At 44.9% G+C, this 19,738-nt stretch overlaps 1 protein-coding gene across 3 annotated transcripts in view; it reads left to right on the forward strand.

Moving 5' to 3' along the window:
• Positions 1-638: 638 nt before the first annotated feature.
• LOC147226842 (chemokine-like protein TAFA-1) overlaps positions 639-19,738 on the forward strand; it is a 42,664-nt gene continuing 23,564 nt past the window's right edge. Inside the window, exons 1-3 of one of the 3 annotated variants that reach the window (XM_086159517.1) lie at positions 639-787; positions 2,340-2,448; positions 3,076-3,275. In XM_086159517.1, the coding sequence (XP_086015643.1) occupies positions 2,390-2,448; positions 3,076-3,275 (259 nt within the window). In that variant the 5' untranslated portion in view covers positions 639-787; positions 2,340-2,389. Of the gene's footprint in view, positions 788-2,161; positions 2,449-3,075; positions 3,276-19,738 lie in introns of those variants that run through there. The other 2 variants (XM_086159516.1, XM_086159518.1) reach the window with 2 other exon arrangements.

The raw sequence follows: 19,738 nt of genomic DNA on the forward strand, positions 1-19,738 counted from the left end.
GCAGATAAAGGAGACGCCGGCTGCTTCCCGTTGACCTTTTTAAAAAGAGGAGCGGCGGAAAAACAAAAAACACTCGATGAAAATGCAAATCGTCGCTCGCCATCCCGCCACGCCTCCGCCGCTAACCCCATCATCGCCAGGTGATTTATCGATCTGGAAGACGCGATATCGGAACGGGTTATCGGGCGATCCCTTCGGCTCCCCGTTCGACCGGACGCCGATCGCGAGGATGATGAAGTCAGAAGTCGCCCTGGGAGATGTATGACTTTTCCACGCCGAGATCCCTCCGTCGCGCCGTGGAGTGACGCGGCGCGGCGTCACCGCTAACGGGGGGGGGGGAGGGTGTCGTCTTTAAAATGTCACGTTTTTTTCCGAGACGACCACCTTTCGGGCCGTTCTTTAAATGGCAACGAAGGAAGCGGAGTCGTCAAAAAAAGAAGATATTTCCCGTTCTCGCCGCCTCGAGCCAAACGCAACGATTTATTGACATTTTTCCTCTCCGCTCAGCCGCCTCCCGGCGCGCTACGGCGTCCGCCACCTTATCCGCCATTCGGAGGGGAAACGCGACACGAAACCGGACAAGCGTTAAGAGTCGCCTCGCGTCAGACACGAAATCGCCGCCGCTTTTTTTTTTTTCTCCGAGGAGGGACGACTTTCCCCAAACATGGTCGCTAAAATCTTTTTTCTTTTTTTTTCTGGTTTTCCCAGCCGTCAGAAGGACTCAGGGTGACGGCGGCGGAAGCAGCAGTGCGTGAACCTCTTCCAGACAGAGGCCGCCGGTCGGCAGGTCAGGACCGGCTCCGTGATTTGTGGCGCCGCCGAGATGACGGACGTTTAGCGGGTTTTGGAATCGGGCGCGGCGGCGGTTAGCGCTTCCGCGTCACGGCGAGAAGGTTTCCGGTTCCGGTTCTTGTATTCTCCGCTTTATCCACAAATATCCACACCGAGGTGAAACAAAAACACAACAGAGACGAGGAATTTTGCTTTCTTCTTATTATCTACTTATATTTCTATTCATATTTATCGATTTTGTAACTGTTTCCGTGCCGTGATCAAAGAATTTCCCCCGTGGGGATCAATAAAGTTTATCTTATCTTAAATGAGCGAGTGAATAGATCCGAATTCACCTCATTTTTGGGGCATTAAAAGATAAAACAGTGTCACATAAGTAACAACATAAAGGGTTTTATAAGGATTTTTTTTGAAATAGCAAACGTATTGACTTCCACATAAGTAGGAAGCTTACCTTCTACCTGCTCAAGTCAGGGATTCAAGAAAGCGAGTAATTCTAAGCTGTAACTGATTCGGTAACGTGTGTGTGTGTGTGTGTGTGTGTGTGTGTGTGTGTGTGTGTGTGTTCGGTAAAACCTTCACAAAGCCTTCCTGAAAACAAATGGCCCTGAAATGTGTCAACAAAGACACACGGAAATCTGTCTGCACGATTTATGGCTGCTCCTATCTTTAATTCTCTGCTCACAACTTGTGTGTGTGAGTGTGTGTGTGTGTGTGTGTGTGTGTGTGTGTCGCCTCGCTCTAGGTATCCTTCCCTACCTCCTGAACCGGCAGTGCACCCTGCCTTCTTGAGTGAAGTCTTCTTCCGTGAGCCTCGGGGCAGGAAAATAAAAATAAACACGGCAAAACAAGCAAACAAACAGAAACAGACTCTGAGAAAGTCAAGCTTTTCCTAAAGCATCCACACACACACACACACACACACACACAAACACACACACACTGACCCCCCCCCCCCAATTTTTGGTTGATTCTTCCCTCCTTTTTCAACATTCCCAATATTCTCAGCGTGTGAAAACACACTAATCTCCTTTTACGCACCATCTAACGGTGCGTTTTTTCTTCTTCCTCTCCCGGTCAAACCCGCTTCTTCTGCACACCTTTTGTTCTCCACATGTAGAACAAGTGGAAGAGGGAAAGAGAAGAATGTAAAAAAAAAAAAAGAGAGAGAGAGAGAGAGAGAATTAACGTCATCCAGGAGGGGTAAATAATTGAAATCCATCACGTGAGAGGACGCGCCGCGGATCCAGGGGCGGTCCGGCTTTAAGACGCGCCATTCCGGTTCCTCTCACGGAAACATCGGCTTCTTAGTGGTTGCTGGAGGAGGGAGGGAGGCTCAGAAAGCCGCCGCTCACTGGAAGGATGCGGACGGCGGGAGGAGAGATCCCGCTCCAGTTTGTTGGGAAGAAGCTCTCCGTCTGCAGACGCGAAGGCGGCGAACGCGTCCTGCGCCGGCCGCTCCTCCGGGGGACGCAGTGATATTACGCAAAATATATATATCCTTTATTTTTTTTTTCTGCAAACCTGCGGTTCGTTGGTGGATCCAGGAGTGTCCGGGAGTCGAGGAGGGTCCGGGGGAGGGAAGGGAAGGCGATGGATGGATCGGCGCCGTTCAGTTGAGATTTTTCAACCCCGCCGTCTCGTCGCGTCGCTCAGGTAAGACGCCTTCCGGTCACTTTGGATTCAACTTTTTTTCTCCAAATCCAGCCAGGATGATGACGAATCGCAATATCACGCAGGAATCTTCTTTTATTTTTCTTTTTTTTTTTTTTCTATTTTCCGGCGTCTTCGCTGTCTCGTAAAAAGTCGTGATGAAAGTTTGCATAGGGAAGACGATATTCTTAAAAAAAAAAAACATGTAACCGTCTCACCTGTAGATGATGTAGCTTATTTATTTTTATTTTATTTTCTAAACTTAGTCTTTAAACACCGCAGTGCTTCTGTCGGGTTATTCTGACAGCCGTGGAAAAAAAAAAAGGAAATAAATAACAAAAAAACAAACAAAAAAAAAAAAAAAAACAGCCTTCCACCTCCATTAAAACCCCTTGAGTTTGATTTTTTTTTGGGATTTTGAAGCATCAGCGAAGGGTTGCGTTTTTTTTTCGGGGGGTCAGGAAGGGCCGGGACTTCCCCCTCCGGGACGGCGCCACATTTGCAGCGGCGGGAAAAGGGGTGGGGGAGTCATCCTTATATAATCACGCTAATGACGAACTCCCATGACTAAAAGTCGGAGCGCCGGAGCGTGTCACTCCTTCGCGTATTTGTTTTTTCGGCGGGGTCAAGGTCACGGGGGGTCGACGCCGCGCTTCGCTTTGACTCCGCCTCCGCCGGTCGTCGGCAGATGTGTCCTGTCATGTCCTGGCTGCTCTGCTTGTGCCTCTGGGTCAGCGTGACCGCCGTCCAGCTGTGTCAGGCCACTTTCTATGACACCATCCAGCAGCATCACGGGACCAGGCCCGGCCGGACCACCATCCACATGATCGGTGAGTGCCTCTCCCTCCGCTCTGCTCATTTCCAGGAAAAAACAGAAAAAAAATAAAATAAATTAGCAGCCGCCTCGGGTTTTCCCGATTTTATTTTATTTTATTCTTTTTTTTTTAAAAAAAAATTTTTTTTTTTAACTGGGGACGTCAGATTGTGTGTTTGCCGTTTGAAACACGACGAGCTCGGAGATTAAGAGCGGCTTTTTATTTTATTCTATTATTATTATTTTATTTATTTATTTATTTTTTTATTTTAACTGTGGAAGTCAGAAACACGATGAGCTCGGAGATTAAGAGCGGCTTTTTATTTTATTTTATTATTATTATTTTTTTTATTTATTTTTTTTTTTATTTTAACTGTGGAAGTCAGATTGTGTGTTTGCCGTTTGAAACACGACGAGCTCGGAGATTAAGAGCGGCTTTTTATTTTATTTTATTTTATTTTATTTTATTTTATTTTATTTTATTTTATTTATTTATTTATTTTTTATTTCCTTGCTGGTAATTAATTTTAAACAAAGAATGATAACGATGAAAATGAAAGTCGTTAATTTAAGATTTGAGGTGTAAGAGTAATCGGTGCAAAGGCTTTTTTTTTGTCACTGCGTGGATTTCCACCGGAACGTTTGATATATAAATATACTTTTTTTTTTAATGTATTTACAGATATATATAAAGACACAGAGATGCTGTTAATTACTCAATATTACATACTCCAATTTATATATATACTATAATAAATGATGATAATTTCTTATTATCAAGCTAAAACAGTTGCATTTCAAGAAATAAAAAATATAAACTTTTATATTTTCAGTCTAAAACATTTATACAATTGCAAAAAAAAAAAAGATTTATAAACATGATATTGTTGCCAAAAAAGGGTATTATATACATATATGAGCATTGGGAAACTGTTTCATATATTTCAGGTGCAAAGTCGTGGCCTCCATTTATCTGTGCTTAAAACCTACTTCGTGTTGAATCCGCTGTCGACGTATTTCAGCTCTGATCAACGCTTTCGGGTTTTCTTCCTGAATGATTTGGGAACAAAATGCAATCCTGGCCCGGCGGCGTCGAACTTCGTCCCAAACGGGGACGAAACCTCAGCGTTCTCACCGTTTTATTTCTCTGTTTATTTTTGCGTTTCGGAGGTTAGCGACGTCGCTAACGGCGCCAATAGCCGTCGCGTTCCTTTTTCTCGATAAATCGACGCGTTCTAAAACAGGATTTTCCCGTTTTATCTGCGTGCCTTCGCAGCCTTTACCGCCAATGATATTTTTCTCAAAAGTGATCGTCCGGAGTCGATAATATCGACATATATTCAAACGCCTGAAAAGTATTAAACTGCTGGAACCGTGATAATTAAAAGAGCCCGGTTTGAATTTGAGATCCCGGTTCGGCGTTGGTATTTGTGCGCGGACGGTAAACCCGATACAGAGCGGCACGAAATCTCCCCGCCGATGATTAACTGTCCGGCGTGTTCTCAAAGCACTTTCAGTGACTTTTTAGAGGATTATATAAATGCGAGGTTTTAACCTCTTTGTGCCGCGAGTCACAAAACCGCCGCACAATGCGCCGGCTCCTGGGATTTTATTTCTATTTTTTAGACGTGCCGCGTCGCGTCTGACTCCAAAGATCTCTGGAAACCGGGAAATGTGAACCCTGGTGTCGCTCCTTGCGTCTTTGTGAGGTATTTCTTTTAAAAGGAGTTGGAGATTTAGTGAAGAAATGGAGAGGAATTTATAAACAACCGCACTTAGTGTCAGCGTTTTGTTTCTGGAAGCCCGCGGATCAGGCGGTCACGGTCGGTGTTAATGTCAACGTGATACAGCGCTTAATCAAAGCTAATCTGGCGCTAGCAGCGCGGGGAAAGGCTAATTTGGCGAGCGGTTCTGGCTTCGGACGCCGGTAGGATCTGTGCGACGACCGAGGGCCGCGTGGAATTTGCATTTTGACTGAATTGCAAAGCAAAATGAAGCCGCGGTCGTTTCAGACCCCTGGTACTCCCCGCCTCCACGTCAATACAAGCGTTTGTTACATCGGAATATCGCTGGGTTTTTAAACTCCTCATCGTCCATCACTGCAGTGTTTAATTTATGCTTGAATTCCTGTCTTTTATTGTGTTGCATTCTTCATTAGATAAGATAAGATAAGATAAGATAAGATAAGATAAGATAAGATAAGATAAGATAAGATAAGATATCTATTATCATATTTATAATAATGTTTACACTCTTCCTGTCAACATGTGACAATAAATGCTTTGAATCTTGAATAGTTAAGATAAGATTAGATAAGATGAGATTGTTAAGAATAATTATATTTGTAATGTTTACACTCTTCCTATTACCATGTGACAATAAACGCTTTGAATCTTGAATCTAAATAAGATAAGACAAGATATCTATAATATACTGTATCTATAATCATACTTATAATAATTTTTACACTCTTTCTATCAACTTGTGACAATAAATGCCTTGAATCTTGAATAAAATAAGATAAGATATATATAATCATATTTATAATAATAATAATGATATTTATAATGTTAACACTCTCCCTATCAACATGTGACAATAAATGCTTTGAATCTTGAATCTTGAATAAGATAAGATATCTAGAATCATATTTATAATAATGATAGTTATAATGTTTAATCTCTTCTTATTACCATGTGACAATAAACACTTTGACTCTTGAATCTGAATAAGATAAGATAAGATATCTATAATCATATTTATAATGTTTGCACTCTTCCTATCAACATGTGACAATAAATGCCTTGAATCTTGACTAAAATAAGATAAGATAAGATAAAATATCTATAATCATATTTATGATAATAATTGTGTTTACCTATTACCATGTGAAAATAAACATGATCATATCTATCATCGTATTTATAATAATGTTTACACTCTTCCTATCAACATGTGACAATAAATGCCTAGAATCTTGAATTTAATAAGATAGATAAGATATATGTAATCATATTTATAATAATAATATTTACACGCTTCCTATTACCATGTGACAATAAACACAATCATATCTATCATCCTATTTACAATAATGTTTACACTCTTCCATTTGACATATGACAATAAATCCACAGATAAATAGGCAGCAGAGAGTAAAACAACAACATGAAGGATGAGGATGGAAAAAAAAAAACAATAAGGTTAAAAAAATGCGATGCATGTCGTCACTTTGGCCCGTTAGAGGATTAATTTCTTCATCACGCATGTGGCGTGTTCGCTCTCTCATTACCACGTCTTGGCGTTTTCGGGGTCTCCAACGACCGGCGTGAAGGCGGAGGCTCCTTCCCGCGGTGAGGTATCGCTATTCCGTTAAAACCAATTTGTGTCACGATATATTCCGTTTGTTCGTGAAATATGTGGGGTTTGACCGGGATCCCTCATCCTTCCCGCTTCAAGTAAACACCACTTTCGGTCCCTTTTGTCTCCCTTCGGTGCCAGACTTTCAGACTGTCCGTCACGAAGGCGCCTCCGTTCAATTATGAGCGAAAGGCGGTACATTAAGGGGCTCGAGAAGCAATGAGCCCCGGCTGACAAAGTAATAGCCGCGTGGGTCGAGCTAACTCGCCAGCGTCGGCGCGCTCGAGGAACAATGCCGCGCTTTCCATGCTTTTGTCGTTCAAACCCCGATTCCATATATCCCGGAAGGGCCGGTTTTTCAGACGGCGGCATTGAGTTGGCCGTTTAAGGTGAAACGCTCACAGCATTATGGCTTCCACTTGCAAAGACGGATTTCCCGTGTTCTTCGTCGTCCACGTAGCAGATGTTGTAAGCGTTCGAGCGAACATGTCACGTTGCTACGTTGGAGAGCAAATACAACGGAACCCGTCGAGTTCCCCTCGATTTGTTGCTTTGCGATCGGAGCCCAGATCTGAGTTGAGCGTGGGGTTAAAGACACTAGCATGCTGCTCGTTAGCCTGTCACGGAACGTTCCGGAAGGACTGCGTGACATGGACTCGTCCACGAAGAGACGGAGAAGCCGTCGTTGGTATCGAAAGATCAGATCGAAGCCGGTTTTGGTTTTAGAAAAAGGGACAGCTTCATTATCATGGAGGTGCAGTCAGGGGAGGCGGGAGAGGCCGTGCCTCACTTGGCAATCTTGGAAAGAAAAAAAAAAAAAAGAATGAAATGGTTTATTTATCAGCGACTTGCACTCGAAATGTATTTTTCATCGAACTTCACCGGTTTAAGGTTGTTTTTTTTATTCAAAATGGTGGGATTTTCACACGAAAGGAACATGCGGTGAGGCCGCCGGCTGTCAAGCCTCAATGTAGATTGCGTAATGACGGCTGACTGCCGGCGTGCTCTGCACTCCGACCGGATTGCTGTCTTTCTGCATGCCGCTATTAGAATGTGACACTTTTTCTAGATGAACTTCGGTGTTTTTGTTGTCAACACCTGTATGTGTGTTACTAGTTTCTCGGGCTAAAACGGCTGCCACCAAGTGAGGCACGCTGTTCCCCTGCCTCACCAGCCATGAACCTAACCGCATGTCGCTGATTATAATGGATTTTTCATGCATAACTTGTATCGATGAGTTGTATTTGTCGCAGAAAAACAGATTAACGGCGTTTCAATTGATTGAAACAGAGAAATTTAATGCAGCACAAGAGCAAATTGAGTCACCAAACTCGCAAGTCAAGGCACAAGGTTTGAAGCCAGACTGCCGGGGTTAAATACCTTTGTTACGTCCGTTTTTTATTGAATGTGAAAGTTGAAATGATGAGTTGTGATAGATAATAGATAACAGCGCTGTCCGTCAAAGTGACGGACGAAGAGGAATATTAATGGATCGCAGCCTAAATGACAGCGAAGGTGTGAAGTCGCATGAAAGCGTTTTGATGGAGAGATTTGTTTGATATCCAAAGATATGAATCCCGATGAGCCGAAGCGAGGGCTTCGACCGCCGACCCCCGAGTCGTCACATCCGTCGTGACGGCGGTTTAGACTCGCAATCAATTATTCGCGGGCGCCGGTGTTTTAATTAAGATTTAACCTCGATAGAGTTTGATTTCTTTTGCGAGAAGTGCTTTTCGCCCTTCCCTTCTCGGGGCTATTACGGCTAATATTCCCGCGGCGCCGCTTCCCCACCTCAGATTTGATCCGCGGCGATAGCGCGGCCTCGCCAAATTGAACCGAATAGGAAATGACCAGAAGCATCGCTGTTGATTTTTATTTATTTTTTCCCCCCTCGGCCGGTAAACGATTCCGATTTCAGCTCGGCGGGAGAGGACGGCGTCAGAACTTCAGAAAGGGAGTGGCGTTTCCTTCCTCGCCGCATCCGCTATTTCCCGGATGCGCCGCCGCGCCTCCTGCGCATCAGTCGGGGGTCTTTTCAATACTCTCGATACGGCGAGTCGGGAGACTTCCTGTTATGCGCTGATTTAATTACTCGCATCTCGACGTGCGCGCCGGAGGGGGAAACGTAAGGAAACGGAGACGATAACAAATAGAGCATCAGGAAATAGGCATCATGTCGACAAAAAAAGGGGGGGGATGGAATTAGCATTTCACGTCGGCGCTCAGGTATCTTCGGAAACGAGGGACGCGAATCCCCACCGGGACGGTGAAAAACGCGAATTCCCCGTCGTTCCGTTAAAGTCCTCGCTTCCCGGGGCAAATGAGATGCGGGTTTTATGAGCGGCGGACGGGATGCCTGTCTGGATTGATTCTGACACGGAGACATTTGTTCTGCGCTCGGCGTCGTGCGCTTGTTGGATTGGTGGCGGGATTGGGGTTGACGGGTCACGAATTGGTGGCAAAAAGGCCAGTGGTTGCAGACCAGCGGGCCAATCATTGGAGTCGGCCAAATGCCACGGGTTCAAGGCGAACGGTATTACCGCAGGAAATCGAGATTACGGGAGGGGCGACGGCGGGAGACGTGCCCTTGCCGATAGAAATTTAGATCCGCGGGGAGACGTTGTTTGGAGAACGGAGTCAATCGCATGTGACTTTGGGAGCGTCCGAGCCGCGACCCCGGCGCCTGGTATCCTCCGCGGACACGATTTTCCACTCGAATTGGACAGAAAGAAAAAAACACCTGTAGCCTAAATAGACGAGGCGGTTCGCCGCCGGTTGTCTCTCAACCGCCGCAGCCTTGTTGACGTTTTTTTCCGCCCCGTTGTGACGGGCGCGCGTCCGGAAGGCCCGTTCCGGCGTACGATTATTCCAACACGCCGACCCGGCTTCCGTTCCGCCTGCCGGTCTCTGGGACGCGCCGGCGGCTGTTTCCCCGCCTCGCGTGCAGCTCACCGTGATTCATAAGGTGCCGCGTTTATGCGGTGCAAAGACCGTGAGTTGTGCACGAAAGGGAACAGATTGTGTTTGTCGTGCGTCCTCAGAGCGCCGGGGAAGGGACGTCGCCGTCGGCAAGGGTCGCGATTCCGTCGACCCCGGAACATGTCGGGCAGCTGTGACGGCGGCGGAATTAAAACGAAATCATTTCCACCGACTCGCCGGGAACCAAACTTCTCCTTGGCAACCGCTTTCGGAAGGAGGAAAGACAGAAACGTTGCGTCGAGGACGGGGAATATTAGTCTTTCTGCAGCCGGCGGGGAAGCGATGCATCGTGTGGAGGTGTGAGAACGACACAGGGTTAGGCGGCGGCGGCGGCGGCGGCGGCGGCGGCGGCGGCGGCTGTGGGACGGCCTTGATCCCGCGTGATCTCCCTCCCACCGCCGCCGGATCAAAGCGCTCGTAGCTTAAAGGTCGTCGGCGAGTGAATACTAGCACTAGCAATGCCAGACGTGTATTTTGGACAGATGACCAAAGTAGCAATATCACAACAATAGCACTTTCGACTTGCGAAAGACATATTTTATTGCCTGTTTATATATTGTATAGTTATTTTATTGCCTATCTGTATATTTTACATATATTGTCTATTTCAGACCTGGGCATTTTACGGCCCGCGGGCCGCATGCGGCCCGTTTTGTTTTTTTATCCGGCCCGCCAAGCTAATTTCTTTGAATATTTTTAGTATTTTTTATTCAATATTGAATTTACAAACACCTGATTTTTTCCTTTCGTTTAATTTTGTGTGGATGATTTTATACAAAATAATATCAGTACATGTATATACATGTATATGATCATCAATGATTTTAAAGTTAAAATAAAGTGTCAAAAAATTATTATTTTTTTTTTTAATTGCAGTTTTAATTTTGTTCAATTTACAATTTACACCCAGGTGGCCCGCATATAAAAATCAAATAAGAAATGTGGCCCGCCAGTCAAAATAATTGCCCACCCCTGGTCTATTTTATACAGTTTTATATTTGTATCGTCCAGGACTACAGATGGAAATTAGCTATGAGCTATAATCTGGTACAAACATCTCTGCCTCTGTGCTTAATGGATTTGTACACTGTCCTAATAAACTTCTAAACTAAACAATAACCGCTCAGGACGCGCCAGCAGAATTAACCGGCCTACGAGTATCCTATCATTTATTTAGATTTAAATCATCCATTTTTTAACTCCATGTGATATCCATTTCTCCCGCTTCCTATTCTCTGGCGCCGATCTCCCCGATGATCGGCCGCCTTTTCCGATTATCCGCCGCAGTACGAATCCCATCTCGGCTAACCGCCTTTTTTTTTTTTTTATTTTCACGCGACGCGCAGTGAAGTTTCAACTCTCTTCGTCGGTTTCTGGAGGGAAAGGAGGATCCGAGCTTCCTCCCCCTCCTCCGCCGCCGCCGCCGCCGCCGCCCCGACTAAAGAAACCACTCACTGGTGCGGCTCACGATGAAACGAACATGAAAAATGGATTCTCGGCTGTCACAAACAAAGGTTGTATCCTCCGTGCACTGTTTTAGACGCTGACAATTTAATAGCTTTATATAATGCATCCTGGAGGCACATTATTTTGACATACATCTTCCTCCATCCCGTCCCGGAGACCTCCTCTATTGTCACGCCGTCTCCGCCGCCGCAGCCGGAGGCCTCGCCGCATCTGGAGCTCGACAAATCCACTTTGTCTCCACGTGGTCGCGACGTTAAAAAGGACCGGCGACCTCACTGTAAGACACGAGGAACGTTTCCCCCGCCGCCCGTCGCCGGGCATCTCCCTCGCTTCCCCTACCGAGTCGTTTACTTTACCGATGAATTATTCCAGACGTTCCCTCCGCGGGCCCTCGGAGGAAAACCGTACGTTTTAAGCGAATTCATCTAAGGACAATCAGCGGCCTAATTTCTACTGTACGCTCACAGCTACAAATAGGTTTTGCATATTTCAATATTTTCCGTTTATTTCATCTTTGGGGCCGGTGAATAATGCATGAGGGAGGGCTCCTCTAAGCCCGTGGATATTTGTTTAAACAGTGTGTTTAATTGAAGTCTTTCAGCCAATTCCGTGCAGGGGCTATGGTTTGTGGTTCCAACGCTTATATTCAAAAATGAATTTCTCCGGCCGCCGGCTTAATTAATTAGCGGGTTCTCTCGCCAGATGTTTGTCTTTGCCCCCCCGAACTCCCGGAGCGGTGATATAACGGGATGTTGAAGGTGCTCAAAGTTCACGCCGCCGTTGTGTTTTCTTGCACGGCTTACAGGAGAAAAAGCCAAGAAATCCTTGTTTGTTTTGAAGCGAATGAAAAGCTAAGCGCTCGTCGGAGCTTTTATACCGTCCGACAAACCCGCGTGTCGTTCTGGGAGCGAATCCCCCCCCTTGGATTGTGAGATGATTCAAGATGGTTGCGGTTTCAACGCCACTGGGATTAAAACATACCGCCGCCGCTGGCGTTAGCGCCTCCTCCTGGAGTCTCCGTGTTCTGCGCGGGTTCCTCCCACCGTCCCACCCGGACGTGTGAATGAGAGGCTGAACGGTCCGCGGAGGTCCTCCGTCGTCCAGGTCGTGGCAAATTCTTGTGGAGATCTTCTTGTCTTGTCTTGTCGAAAGGCAAAGTTCATTTTTGGCGTCTGTGAGTGACGGGGTTTGCGTGCCGGTTGGACGAAAGAGCGAATGAATTTTTGTTTGTTTCTGTTCGACATGTGAATGAGAGGGTGAATTGTTTCATGTCTCTAAAGATAAATAAATATAAAGTTTATTGATCCCCAAAGGGGAAATTGTTTTGTCACAGCAACGTAACAGTGACAGTGTCAATAAATATGAATATAAACAGACAATAAGAAGATAGCAAAAGACATCCACAAGTAAATAGACAGCAGAGGGAACAACAACAAAACAACGTTAACAACAAGGATAAGAATGGGCGACAAATTAAAAAAAAAAACAAAAACAAACAGTAAGGGTGAAAATAGACAACCAAAACAACAACAACAAGAATAGGAACATAAACAGTGACAATAGCAATGACAAAAATAAACAAAAAAAAAGCAGGATGCTGTTTTATCTGTGTGTTCTTATCTATCCCTCTGAATTGTTAATTGTTTTAAGAAAGGCTCATAAATAAATGGTATTATAATTGATATATATTATAATTGTTACGTTTGCAGATGACATTGTGATCTGTAGTGAGAGCAGGGAACAGGTGGAGGAACATCTAGAGAGGTGGAGGTATGACCTGGAGAGGAGAGGAGTGAAGGTTAGTCGCAGCAAGACAGAATATATGTGTGTGAATGAGAAGAACTCTGGTGGAACGGTGAGGCTACAGGGAGTGGAGATCAAGAAGCTGGAGGATTTCAGGTACTTGGGGTCAACAGTCCAGAGCAACGGAGAGTGTGGAAAAGAGGTGAAGATACGGGCTCAAGCAGGTTGGAATTGGTGAAGAGGAGTGACCAGGATGGATAGGATCAGGAATGAGTCCAGCAGTAGGACAACACTTGGTAGATGTTTTGCACATAGACTGAGATGGTAGGGTCATAAGAGTGGATATACTGGAAGACCGATACTGGATCAGGAATGAGTCCAGCAGTAGGACAACACTTGGTAGATGTTTTGCACATAGACTGAGATGGTAGGGTCATAAGAGTGAATATACTGGAAGACCGATACTGGATTTGGAGGTCCAGAAAAGACCAAAGAGAAGATTGATGGACGTAGTGAGAGTGGATATGAAGTTACTTGGTGTGAGAGAGGAGGATCCAGAGAATAGGGTTAGATGGAGAACGTTGATTCACTGCAGTGACCCCTGAAGGGAAAAGCCCAAAGGAAAAGAAGAATTTGTCACAGGGGTGCAGGACATGTATGACTGAGACAAAGTGATGACTGAGAATGTTTGGGCATGAACAGAGGTGTGTTCATGTCCAAACCATCTCAGTCATCACTTTGTCTTGGTGAAGATCTGGGTAGAAGGTTGCTAAAGGCCAAGGTACCAGGCAGGAGGTCTAGAGGAAGACTAAAGAGAAGATTGAGGGATGTAGTGAGAGAGGATATGAAGGTAGGTGGTGTAAGAGAGGAGGATACAGAGAATAGGGTTAGATGGAGAACGTTGATTCGCTGCGGAGACCCCTGAAGGGAAAAGCCCAAAAGGAAAAGGAGAAATTGTCACAGGGGTGCAGGACATGTATGACCAAGACAAAGTGATGACTGAGATGGTTTGGACAGGAACACTCTTCTGTTCCTGTCCAAACCATGGTGACGAGCTGGGTAGAAGGTTTCTAAAGGCTGCGCTGACAGGCAGGAGGACTAGAGGAAGACCAAAGAGAAGATTTATGGACGTAATGAGAGAGGATATGAAGGTAGTTGGTGTGGAGAGGAGGATCCAGAGAACAGGGTGAGATGGAGAAGGTGGATTGGCTGTGGAGGCCCCTGAAGGGAAAAGCCCAAAGGAGAAGAAGTGATGTATATGGTGTTTGATTGGTTTAGCATCTCTAGACGCACGTTTCCATATCAAGACTGAATGACTGAATGAACCCTACCGTTCTTCTACTGTTCATATTATCCTCTGCTAACATTTAACATCATTTTAAAAGTTGCGATCTAATGAAAGGACCATTTGAACCAACTTCAGCCCCTCCCTGGAGGTCACCGCTGTATTTCTGGACCCGCATCGCGTGGAGCTCTGCTTCCGGGCTGCTTTTCCGTGACGATAATCCTGATTATCAGTGGCTCCTCGCACGTCTTACTCCTCGGCATTCCTGTCATCCCAACTTTACCGAGATCAAATGTGTTTTTTTTTTCTTTTTTTTTGTTCTGCGGCGTATCTCACACATCAAAACCGTCATGTTACCGCCACGGCGCGCTAAAATAAACAAATCCCTTTCTTGTGTCTGTGTATAGCGAGGTGTAAATATAGGAGATCAAGCAAACACGAGCTGAATCTGCCAAAATGCTTGTTTTTTTTGTTTTTTTTTTTCTTTTAATATCAGTTCTTGCGTACTTTCTAACAACAATGGCCCCGGCTACTTCACGTATTCAGTTCCAAACGGTGGAGCTGGGGCCGCTAACAAAGACATCCCATTGAAACATGTGAAGTCCCGGCAACCTCTTGACAGCGAATCGTGGGCGGAATGCAATTTGTTAAAATTGCAGGCATCGTCACGGCAACAAGGCCACTAGAAAGTCAGTCGCAGGACCCCGTCCGGATGAGCCGACCCTTCAAACCCAAACAACCTGTGGCGCTTCCCTTCCCCGGTGGACCAGGGATGAGTTTATCCATCTTTTAACGCGTTGCCGCTTCCATGTGAAGCTGGAAAAAAACCCAACATAATTTAGCGTTTAAAGCTGCTAGGCTAGAACTCGAGTTGTCGTTTTGCTACGTAGCTATTTATAGATAGCATGGTGACATTGCATGAGTAGCGGTTAGCGCATCATCCTCGCAGCTAGAAGGTCCCTGGTTGGATTCCCTCAGGGGGCTTCTCTTGGTGGAGTCTCCATGTCCTTCTTGTGTCTGCGTGGGGTTCCTCAAGGTTCTCCCAGGAGGTTCACATGCAGGAGGTTCATCAGAAACGTTGGGAATGAGAGGGTGACTGGTTGGTTGTCGCTATGTGGTTTCAAGATTCAAGATTTCAGTGTGGTGTGTGAAGGAGAGGGGGAATCTTCTTCTTCTTTTCCTTTGGGCTTTTCCCTTCAGAGGTCACCACAGCGAATCAAACTACTCCATGTAACCCCATTCTCTGGATCCTCCTCTCTCACTATGTCCATGAATCTTCTTTTCGGTCTTCTTCTAGACCTCCTGCCTGGCAGCCCCACCTTCAGCAACCTCCTACTCAGATTTTCACCATGGTTTGGACATGAACAGAGGAGTGTTCAAGTCCAAACCATCTTAGTCATCCCTTTGTCTTGGTCATACATGTCCTGCACCCCTGTGACAATTTCTCCTTTTCCTTTGGGCTTTTCCATACAGGGATCTCCGCAGCGAATCCACCTTCTCCATCTAATCTTATTCTCTGTATCCTCCTCTCTCACACCAACTACCTTCATATCCTCTCTCACGGTATCCATCAATCTTCTCTCTGGTCCTCCTCTGTACACGACCCAACCATCTCTGAGCTTCTCTCCAAAACATCTACCATGGATGGACTCATTCCTGATCCTGTCCATCCTGGTCGCTCCCAAAGAGAACCTCAGCATTTTAAACTCTGCAACCTCCTTCTCTGCCTCCTCTCTTGTTCCATTTTTTTTAGTCCATAAAGGTCTCACCACTGTCTTGTCCACCTTGAATGAGCGAATGAATGATGACATGAAATATCCCGTCGTGACGAGCAGATTTTAACCTCCGAACGGGTTCTCAAACTCGGTTTTCCACGGGTTTGTGGAACAAGATCCGGTCTTGGAGCGAACGGCGAAGCTCTCCTTGGCTCCAGCCAACTTCAACAACGGTTATCCACTCGTCGCCATAGTGACGACCGCTTTCTTGCGGTGGCGAAGAGGCGAGGGCGTCCCGTGATCTGGCTCCTCGTCGGTTCCCCAACCCCCTCCAGGAGAAGAGCCCTCCAAATCTCTGAGAGTAACTTGATTTGGAGTGACACTCGCTCGGTGGAGTGCGAGTGGGTTCGGTTTTGAGGAGCGACGAATCGCGGATGTTTCGCGGCGAGACGGCGGCGCTGCGTCGCGGTTAAGATGACCGATGAGGTCCGGCCTCCGGGAACCATCCACTTCCACTCGTGATATTTTACTTGATATAAATGCCTTGCGAGATGCAGGCTCAGTTAACTCAAAAAAAAAAAAAAAAAAAGAAAAAAAAGAGGTTAATTGAGCAGGCTGCAAGTGTAATTAATTAACCCCCGTCGAGAACAGGAGCTATAAGGATCAAGGGTTAAAAGAAAAAAAAAAAAAAAATCTTATTGAAATCATGCAAATGAATGAAACGGAGTCTGATTTCATATTAATGCGCGATTGCGTGGGTGGAAGTGACCGGTGGGCTGAACAGCTCCGGCGAGGCTGTAATTATTTGCTTCATCGGTCAAGTAAAGCCTTGTTCATCGAGGGAAGAGGGGTTAAATCTTAAGACCTCATGCAGATTTAAAAGAAAAAAAAAAAAAACGTTAATATTTACCGTCATACCCGGGTTTAATTAGTTAATTTGCACGCGACATTTGCCGATGTGGCCTGGTATATGTGGAAATGTGGAACCGGCTCACGGAGAGTTTGCTTCAAATTCAGAAACATTTCCAGTTCAGACTTAATCATTTTGTTTGTTCTGCAAAAAAAAAAAAAAAATTTTTTTTGCAAAAATTTTGTTTTTATGGTGCATTTTTTGTGGAAGCTGTGAGTTTCGGACTGTGTTGGGCCAAAAAAAAAAAAAAAAAAGAATTAGACGCCTCATAACAGAATTTTATAATATGAATTTTTCATATTGCTTCATCAGTAATGACGCCCGTCTAATTAGTATAAAATTTTTATTCCCGTGAATTGTGCATTTGTATTCGACAAGGACAGAGAATGAACTATTAATCCAAAGTGCTTTCGCAACAGCAAAACTGGATTACCGTGAATTTACCCCCGCGTGGGGTCACCGGCTTCAGAACACCGACGGGTTTATCTTTTCACGACGATCGCTTCCGCCATCGGCTCAATTTGCTGGAATATTAGGAGAGGAACTGATGAAAAACGACGCTCGATAGCGTCGGGCGGAATCGCAACGCTAATTCGGAGAACCTCTTTCCTTGCGAGTTGACATTTTTAATATTCCCATTCAGTGAATGATATGTTATATTCTGGACCCGTGAGGTGCGCTGAGGTTCACGGCTGGTGAGGCACTGACGTCAGATTTACAAACATATGAACTTACAGAGTAGCTTCTTGGCCATTTTATTGGCAGCAGTTGATGTGTTTTGTTTAAAATATCATATCAGCATTTTTTACATATACAAACCGTAGCATAGAAAAAAGCACATGTTAAAAAATTGTATTATCTCTTACCTTTACTTATAAATGAAATCCATGCGCCGCTCCTTCTGAAGCTTCGATAAACTTGCTTGTAGAAGTCTTCTGTTTCTTTCTATAGTTTTAAAAGTCTCTCTGTCTCAATGGAAATCACTGCCAGTGAAGACAGTCGTCCTCGATCTGTCCTGTTCCGACTCTATATTTTGAGTCTTTTCGGAGGCGAGAACGAGCGCTTGGTCGATGCTGTCGTAGCCGGAACGGTGACCACCGGCCCGAGCAACGTTGTCGCCTCAGGAACAGTTTGGATGAAATCCTTCTGGGCCAAAAAGTGGAGAAGCTGCCCAGGAGATTTACGTTCATCCCTCAGCGTTTGTGAGCTATATGGCTGCACTTGACTTGCTAACTGTTTACTGTAGCTCGCTATTGCTAATTCTATTATTCTGTAGCCGAGTAGTAAGAAGGATCCCTGGGATCAGCGGCGCCTCCTACCATGAGGCACCGTCACTGCCTGCCTCACTTCATGTCGCTTCGCTGGCGTGTAACGATTACGAGAAACACGTTACAGTTGTTGACGAAAAACATTCGACACATCAGCTAAACTATGGAAATTCAGTTCATATATTAAAAGTGTTTTTTTAATAGTGAAATCCACAGAGACAGCAATACGGTCTCAGTGCATAGCATGCTAGCACAGTTAGCAGAATCATTGCGCAATCCATAGTGGGCTCAGCTGGTTGCCACGTCACCACACGTCTCTTCATATTCGAACGGTAAATGTGATTTTTTTTTAGTGATTTTGAAAAAAAAAAAACTAAAACGGTGAAGCTACGTGGAAAATAACTTTATAGTACAAATCACTGAATAAATGTAACCATTTAATTTAGTTTATTCATTTTGCATTTTTTCTTTCCATGATGACAGGTGAGGCCCGGCCTCCCCCTGCCTCTACTAACTGCACCTCACTGTTCTGGACCAATCACAGGGACACATAGAGAGACATACGAGCATTCATCTTCTCATTCACCGGTCATATAAACATACGAGTATTCATTCATTCATTCATGACATGTTGACATACAGCCATTCACCCTCTCATTCGCATGTTAAATAGTAAAACCATTCATTCTTAATTTGCGTGAATACATATTCATCCATTCACTCTCTCATTCACACGTCATATATAGACATTCACTCATTCACATGTTATGTGGAGATTCAACCATTCACGTCGTAAAATCAACCATTTTGAAATCTTGAATGTTGACATCACATCGCGAAAAATCAACAATTCACCCTCTCATATCAGGTCATACGGTAAAACCATTCATTCTTATTTGGCAAACCATATACGTATTCATTTGTTCACCCTCTCATTCACACGCCATTTTGAAATCTTGAATGTTGATATATAAAGAAATCCAACCATTCAGTCACTCATTCAGAGGTCACACAATAAAACCATTCATTTGCCATAAATAGACATTCACTCATTCATATGTACTATGGACATAAAATCATTAAAACCCTCTCATTCACACGTTATTTTTGAAATCTGGAATATTGATATATAAAGAAATACAACCATTCAGTCACTCATTCACACATTAAGAAACATCTCATTCACAGGTCGTTTAGATATTAGCATCGTTTGCTTTCACAAGTCATGATCGAGAGATGTAAAAGTAATTATTGTCATTCACTTGTCTGGACAATTTAGTGTCTCCAGGGTTTTTGGTCCACGGGAGGAACCGGGAGAACCCGGCTGAAACCCTGGCAGACTTGAGGAGAACTCGGAGCCTCCACACAGAAAGATCATCTAAAAGGACATGACGCTCGTGTCCAGTGTCGGACCAAAACTCCCCCATCAAGGAGGACGATTTTTAAAACATTTGAAAAGCTGAATTTGATCTCCCGGAGACTTTTTTTAGAAACCTACGTTGAGATCTTTCCTGAAAAGAGTGGGAAAAGGTTCCCGATAGCGCTAAAACCGTATTTTCACGGCTATAAGGTGCACCGCACTAAAAGGCGCAGTCTCAGTTATGTTTTTAACACACATATAAGGCGCGCCTGATTATAAGGCGCGGGTTTTATATACAATCCACGCCCACATTTCCCCCTTTAACCTTCTCATGGTGTCCTCTACTACGTCCGCCTTACGACAACAACACACACACAAGCATACAAGTCTGC

This window comes from Fistularia commersonii, chromosome 14 (genome assembly GCF_037954325.1).
Source record: "Fistularia commersonii isolate RoL2024-O1a breed Wild chromosome 14, RoL_Fcom_v1.0, whole genome shotgun sequence".
NCBI classification, from domain to species: Eukaryota; Metazoa; Chordata; class Actinopteri; order Syngnathiformes; family Fistulariidae; genus Fistularia; species Fistularia commersonii.